We start from the raw sequence: 7422 nt of genomic DNA, 5'->3' as shown, positions 1-7422 counted from the left end.
ACTAATTATCTTTTGTCTCTAAAAATTAGTTTCTATTTCCTAGATTTTTCTTGTAGTGCATATCCTCGTCGTACACATCGAATCAAGTTTGGTCTAACTTAAGACTAAACGAAACATAATTAAATTGAGTTGGATTGGATTTAATTAAGTTGAATTGAATAGCTGAGTAAATGGATTATAACAATATATATAGGTAATTTAAAATTAAGAAAATGAATTTCTTTTCCTAGAATTGAAAAACAAGGAATTACTTAAAAAGTGAGTTCAATGGTTGAATGTCACAACAATGGCCTAATACATGTAAAATATAATACTAATAATCATTTCATTATTGCTATAATATGTATATTGTGCTGAAGCAGAATAATTGAGTTAGACAAAATAAATCCAACTCAATTTGCAGAAATATAATTGGATTGAGTTGGGTAAACGAAATTTGGAGGTGAATCTCTCATACTCCTGGAGGAAGTATCTTAGGAGTTTCTCCAGAAGGGCACTTTATCTTTTTGATAATTCTTAATGGATTCTATAACTTTGACTGAAAATGTCTCGTCCTCTGGGTACCCACCTAGAGGATCTGATAGTAGAGTGATCGGAAGGTTGAGAACCCCCTCAAGTGTTGCATGTAAACAATATGCAGAATATGTGATATGATATCCACCTTCCTGCACAATTAGAAGGCGCCCATCGCTCTGACTTTTCGCAAGAACATGAACAATCCGTCCAATTTCTCTATAGCCTTCCATTGTTAAGCATTGTCTTCCATTGGGATCAAACTGAGGCACACCACACCAGGTTATAACATAAGTAAAACTCATTTTTTTCAAAACTGCAACTTGGATTCTACATTACAACATAGCCACATAAAACTACTGTTTCAACCTCAAATCCGCTTAAACTACCGCATCTGAAGTATTATTTGTTTTGGAGTTTAGAACTCTATCACAAAACTCTGAACTTGATAACAGATAATATCTCGAATGCGGTGATACGGACTTGAGGTGGAAACAATGCACTTGTTGTAACCTTTAGAACAAACAAGTGAGGTGATTAATCCAATGCAACAAAGAATGTGGATCATGAAAATTAGTGTAATAAACTTGCAACTACTAATCACAGTATGCTGATTATTTATAAGTGACATGCAAACGATCTTTGAGTGATTGAAAGGAGATGGACTGTTTGATTATTTATAAGTTATGACATACTGTAATTTATCAGAAAACTTGAAGTCCACGAGAAGAAGGCAACTGTAGGAGGAATTTGGAAATACCGCCTAGTTAACATTGTCCATTTGTCCAAGGGATTATTCTCACTGCAATGAGTGTGAGGATACCCTGGTCAAAATGTTCATAACAGTTAATTAAAAAACTAAACACCAGAGCTAATGTCTTTTTCATATAATCAATTAATCACCCTCACATTAGAGCTACGATTTATTAAATAAATCATGAAGAAACTCACATGTAATGTTTTGAAAACAAAGAGAACATAAAGTTATTGACAGATTTGCTTCTGTGGAATAACCACTTACTGAAACATGATATACTCTTGGGATTCATATTAACACTAACAGATTATAGTGACTTGACCAGGGCAAGTTTAATACATCGTCTTGGTATTTTTGGAGGGTATCATATTTCAAAATTCAGTAAAACATTAGGTGGACTGATGAGGGTATCAAACACAAACTTGTTTCTACACTCATTTTATCTGTTTCGTTCTACTGTACTATCTAAGTTTTCATATCGTGGTTAAAAAACTAGGGTTGAAAGTCACGTGCCACTGCCATTATCTTATCAGGTTTTGATTTATCTTTGAGGTTGAAATCAAGTTTATGTAAACTTGGCAATAAATATTAATTGGGTACAGAAGAAAATCATAACTTACTGCACTGGAGTCTTGTCCAGCAACCAAAACTATCATATCAGGTCCAAACTTTTGGATTGATGGAACAACCAACTCATTGAAGGCACATATATATCCCTTGTCCCCAGTTCCATTTGGTAGAGGTATGTTCAAGTTATAGCCATAACCTTCTCCTTCACCTAGCTCATCAACCGATCCACTTTGGGGATGAGATGGACCCCATGATCCATGATTCATATGAAGAGAGATGGTAAGAACCTTATTAGATCTATAAAACCCCTCAGCTGTGCCATTTCCATAATGAACATCAATATCTATAACTGCAACCTTCTTGCACCCAGAATCTAAAGCCAATTGCACTGCTAGACCTGCATTGTTAAGGAAACAGTAGCCATCAGCCTGAGAAGGCTGAGCATGGTGACCAGGGGGCCTAACCAAGGCATAAGCAACTTTTCCATGGCCATCCAGTAAATGCTTCATTGCAGAAAGTGTAGTACCAGCAGCAAGAAGTGCAGCATCCCATGATCCAGGGTTCAAGAATGTCCCAGCACAAAGCACCTTCCCCCCTTCTTTGTCAGCTTCTAAGAGTTCATTTACGTATCCTAGGAAATTACAGCATTTCAAACCATATCATACCAATCCCCAAATTATCTCCAACTCCAATATAATATATGTTACTAATTTTAGAAAGTATAACTCTTATTTTCTCATTCTCTTAATTAACTCACTTTAGGTGTTCTCTTTGCTCTCTTGATGCATAATGATTTACAACATTTGAAAACCATTTCAATGCATTTCACATCAATGCCCAAATTATCTTCAAAACAATTATATATCTCTATTTCTATATTTTAACTTGGAGTACTAATTTTAGAGAGGGCAACTCTTTATTCTTCTTACTGTGTAAATTAACTTTCTCAGCTTTCTCTTATTCTCTTAACTCACTTTATGTGTTGTCTTTTCTCTGTTCTCTTGATATACACAGTAACTTACGCCCAGAATATATGAAATTGAAATTGTTTGTTCTAAAATTTTACAATTTATTTATTTATTTTAAATTATAACAATTATCATTTTTTAAATTTTAAATTAAATTATCTGAATTATTTATTGCTATAATAAGTATGTTTTATTTTTAAATTTATATTTGATCCTGTTTTATTTTAAATTCTAATAAGGTTTAATTACGCAGTAGGTCCTTAAACATCTGTAATTTTTAAATAAGTCCTATATCTATTTTGTTTGTCAATTGGGTCTCCAAACTGAAAAGAAAAATAGGTTTCTAAAATTACTTTTTGACCACTTAAAACCACTACAAAATGACAAAATGTGGCAGGTTAAAAAAATTTAGAGAACCGATTTAAAAAAATTACATGATCAAATACCTAAATAAAAAGAAAATTAGTTTGGAACCTGTTCATCAATAAGTCAGAGACTTACCTATTATTTAAACCCCCTCTAACAAATCCTACCATCTTTGAATTTAAACATATTTTTATATTAATTTAATTTACTGAAAATTATAATAAAATTATTTTAATTTACATAAACAAATAACTATTGACTAAAAAAATATTTGCTCGATATATATATTTGCACAGTTACAATAAATAGAATACTAGTTTAACAAATAAAAAAACACAGTTATAATCCCAAACCTAAGCCCTAAATTTTGTTTCTAAAATTGTGTTTGGATTTTAGTTACACCATCTAAACCAACTTTCATTTTTTATTAAACCTTGGGTCAATAAATTTGACTTTTTTTTAATCCAGTTATAAGTAAAATTAACCTCAAACTCTATTAACTTCAAAACTATAACAATTCAAACTTAATTTATTACCAAAATGATATGTGAATACAGAGAATAATGATGGTGATGGAAAAAGAAAAGAGTACCAGGAGTGTGAAAGGAAAGAAGCTCAGAGACGAGAGCGGATCTACCAGAGTTCCAAGAAATGTAAGGAGAGATTGGACCCTTTTTGAGGATAGACACCATGTTCCGAACTCTGTCTGAGTTTTCAGGGTGCTTCTCCAATACCTCTAAGAACCCTACTTCCATTCCCGTGTCAAATACACCAATTCCAGTGTCGTGCTTCACCATTCCTTCGTCCCAGAATACGTCAATTTTCACACCTGCAACTGCATCTGCATCATCACCCATGCTGCACCCTCCTTCCTTCTCGCTTCTCTCTCCTTCTTCACACTCGCAACAACAGAATTCATGAATGCCCAAGTGGGCTACCGAGTACTTGCATTTGTCACAAAAATTAAACCCACTGGACCTCGTCTGGGCCTCTTTCCTTCTGTTACTCGTTAGGAAGTTTCTTCTTGCACCGCTACATTTTTCTTTCTGCACCCACAATATTGTGCAAAGACAAAACTATCCCTATATAAAACTATATATTTATTTTTTTGCATTCCGGATTATGAAACCCGATAAATTTTTGGATTGGCGCTTCTGGTAAAGTTTCAGATTGACACGTCCGGTAACCTCCTAGATTGGTGTTTCCGATAGTACGTGAATGACAGTGTTAATCCAAAATAAAAAAATGCATAAATTCATAATTGAAAAAACCATTCCGAATACGTCAATCCATAATTCAAAATATGGATTATGGATTCAAAAATACATACTTGAAAAAAATCATTCCAAATCCACTAATCCGTAATAGAAATTTGACTTCTAGATTTAACAATCAAGAAATCAATAATTTATGCAAACTTTACTTCTGGAACACCCTTTCATCCAGAAAACAACATGATTCACTTTCGGATTGATGAATCCGTAGCATACTCCCAAATTCTAATTTCAAATAAAAGGTAAAAGTCAATTTTAGGATTTAAAAATTGTGGGGGTGCAGGAAGAAAAATGTAAGAGTGCAAGAAGAAACTGCACACTCGTTATCTTTATATGAAATTGGACTGTTTCTTCCTGCACCTCCATATCTTCTTCTGCCACCTCCATACACAATTTGAAAATACATTTTTATCCTTCTTGTGTCACCCCCATAGATTAGTTTCCGGATTATATAATCCGGAAACTCATTTGAAAAAAGACTTATGCATTACATAATCCAGAAGTTAAATAAGACTTCCGGATTATGTAATCCAGAGAGTAATCATGGATCTGAAAAATGGCTTCCGGATTATGTAATCAGGAAGCTAATTACATATTTAAAAAATAACTTCCAGATTACGTAATTCAAAATATTATAAAAGGGTATTTTTGGAAATTTGGAAATTTATGGAGGTGAGAGAAGAAGGTATGGAGGTGCAGGAAGAAATAGTCATGAAATTGTTATTTGCCACCTTTTTTCGCTACGTATACCTCCGTACTTTTACACATATCTAATTATTCCTTTTAAAATCATGAGACTTTTTTAACACAAAAAATTTGTTCATTGATTTGAACTTATAATACTAGTTTTCTTTAAAAAAAATCATTTGTCTATTTACGCCGGTTGGGTAAATACGAAGGTGAAGTATATGCTTGCACAATACCTCTTCAGCAAACTCAAAAGTTTTCTTGTTTAATTTTCCTGTACATTCAATTCGAAACAAAAGTATTGTTTCAAACATCCAAAAACCATGAAAACGATACAATATTCCGTCTTTATATATAGTTTTTAGAATATAAAGTAATAATTAAAACGTTTTTAAAATTTAAATAGTTAATAATTAAAATCTTGCTATTAATAATAAAAATTATTTTAAATATCAATAAATTTTTAGTTAAATTAATTATTATAATGATTAATTACTTTTTATCTTTAAATTAATCGTTATTAAATGACTTTTTTAAATTATATATATTATTATCGTTTTTTTTTGTTTAACAATTCTAATCTGTGTAGAAAAAATACAATTTTTTCAACAGTCAAAATAATATTCTCAATAATGTTATAATTCACAATAATATATTAAAACAAAAAGTGAATACTTTCTCAAAATATCTTAAGATATTAATGCTGATAATTCCTGCCTCGTGTCTGAATGTAAAGAAATTGGCAATTTCTTCCTCCACCATATCAATTTGAACCTACATCCTATTATTTTTCAAAATTTCTAAAATTACTCTTATTTTGAATCTAAAAATTTAGAATAGTAAAAATAATTCAAAAATAAAAAATTACGGATAAAAAAATCTGAAAAGAAAAAATCAAAAATACATTTTGGATAAAAAATTCTGGAATTTAAAAATGTGTTTCGGATATCTAAATCTGAAATATTTCTGGATTAAAAGTTTCGGAAGTAATTTTTATTTACACCATTTTTTTAGATTATTTTTGTCATTTTGAAAGAATATTTTTGTCATTTTAATATCAGGTTGGTGTATTTTGAAATTGATATGGTGGAGGAATTATTTGCCTAAGAAATTTGGTTAATTGGTAAGAGGATAACGATAACAGAAGCCCGTAAAATGGTAGGTGGTGAAATTCTTGTTTAATCCTTTATTGAAAATCCTTAATTTGTTTCTATTATAATTAAAAGACATCACATAATATTCTTTTAGTTAAATAAGAATTTGAAAAAACAAATTATATTAAAAGAATATATTTATATTATTAAACATGTAATGGTGTCTTTAACATTTTCCTGCTTAAAACTACAAATAAGATAATAATATGGATATATTCAAGTGTTCTTTTATCACCAAAGATATTCAGTGTTTTAAAGGGTAACGATTCCATCAAAATTTCTCATTTTTTTTAATAATTTTAAACTTTTTTTTCTTAATTGTAATCATGAATTTTTACTGTACACATATAATAAAACTATAAATATATTGCATTATCTTTATGTTCCATTAATTGTATATTTTTTTATCATCTGATGCTTAAAAAATATTTATACTTTGTTTAAAACATTTCATCAGCATAAGACAATGCATGTTACATTTTACTCTAACAACTTTGTTTAATTTCATTCACTTTTCTTAAAATTTTAATACTAATATAAGGAATTTAAAATCTTAAATTTATACTAAAAATTTCATTAAATAATAATCAAAGATACCCACAATAATTAATCATTATATTAATAAATTATATACTATTTTAAAAAATACAAAATTATTGATATCTAAAGTAATTTTTATTATTAATAAAAGTTTATAAAATAATTTATAAATTGGTATTTAAATTAGCTACCAAGGTTTTATCTACTCATATTTATAAATTAATCTATAAAAGACTAATAGATACTACTTTATTTTAGAATATAAAGTAATAAATAATTAAAATTTTGATTATATACAAATTTAAAATTATTTTATAAATTTTTATTAATAATAAAAACTATTTTAGAAACTAATAATTTTTTTAGTTTATAACATGTTCTCCAATTAAGTTAAATAGTAATAAATTATTTTAATTCTATATTTAATTTTTATTTATTAATTTTCTTGTAATATTAAATATTTTTTTTAAGATGAAAGTGATAATATATAACTTTTAGTATTTTTTAAAAAATACTAATAATTAATATGGATGAATTTTGCTTTAAAGTATCTTTGATAATGAAAAAATTTAATTCAATATATAACTTCAAGT

At 29.0% G+C, this 7422-nt stretch overlaps 1 protein-coding gene across 1 annotated transcript; it reads right to left on the bottom strand.

Moving 5' to 3' along the window:
• Nucleotides 1-301: 301 nt before the first annotated feature.
• LOC137835601 (histone deacetylase 8) lies at nucleotides 302-4110 on the bottom strand. The gene is made up of 3 exons (XM_068644188.1): nucleotides 3767-4110; nucleotides 1891-2471; nucleotides 302-776 (listed from the first exon to the last, which is right to left on the bottom strand). The coding sequence occupies exons 1-3, from the start codon at nucleotides 4029-4031 to the stop codon at nucleotides 474-476; spliced, it is 1149 nt and encodes a 382-aa protein (XP_068500289.1). The 5' UTR covers nucleotides 4032-4110; the 3' UTR covers nucleotides 302-473.
• Nucleotides 4111-7422: the final 3312 nt, after the last annotated feature.

The sequence above is a fragment of the Phaseolus vulgaris genome, chromosome 5 (assembly GCF_000499845.2).
Source record: "Phaseolus vulgaris cultivar G19833 chromosome 5, P. vulgaris v2.0, whole genome shotgun sequence".
Classification (NCBI taxonomy): domain Eukaryota; kingdom Viridiplantae; phylum Streptophyta; class Magnoliopsida; order Fabales; family Fabaceae; genus Phaseolus; species Phaseolus vulgaris.
The sequence above is the reverse complement of the archived record's forward strand: the minus strand, read 5'-3'. Positions and strand labels throughout refer to the sequence as shown.

Excerpts from the sequence above, each read along its gene's own strand:
- LOC137835601 (XM_068644188.1), bottom strand. The coding sequence starts at position 4,031 with ATGGGTGATGATGCAGATGCAGTTGCAGGTGTGAAAATTGACGTATTC. Across the intron at positions 2,472-3,766 it reads TCTTTCCTTTCACACTCCTG|GATACGTAAATGAACTCTTA; the intron begins GTACTCTTTTCT and ends GTAATTTCCTAG. Across the intron at positions 777-1,890 it reads CTGGACAAGACTCCAGTGCA|TTTGATCCCAATGGAAGACA; the intron begins GTAAGTTATGAT and ends GGTGTGCCTCAG.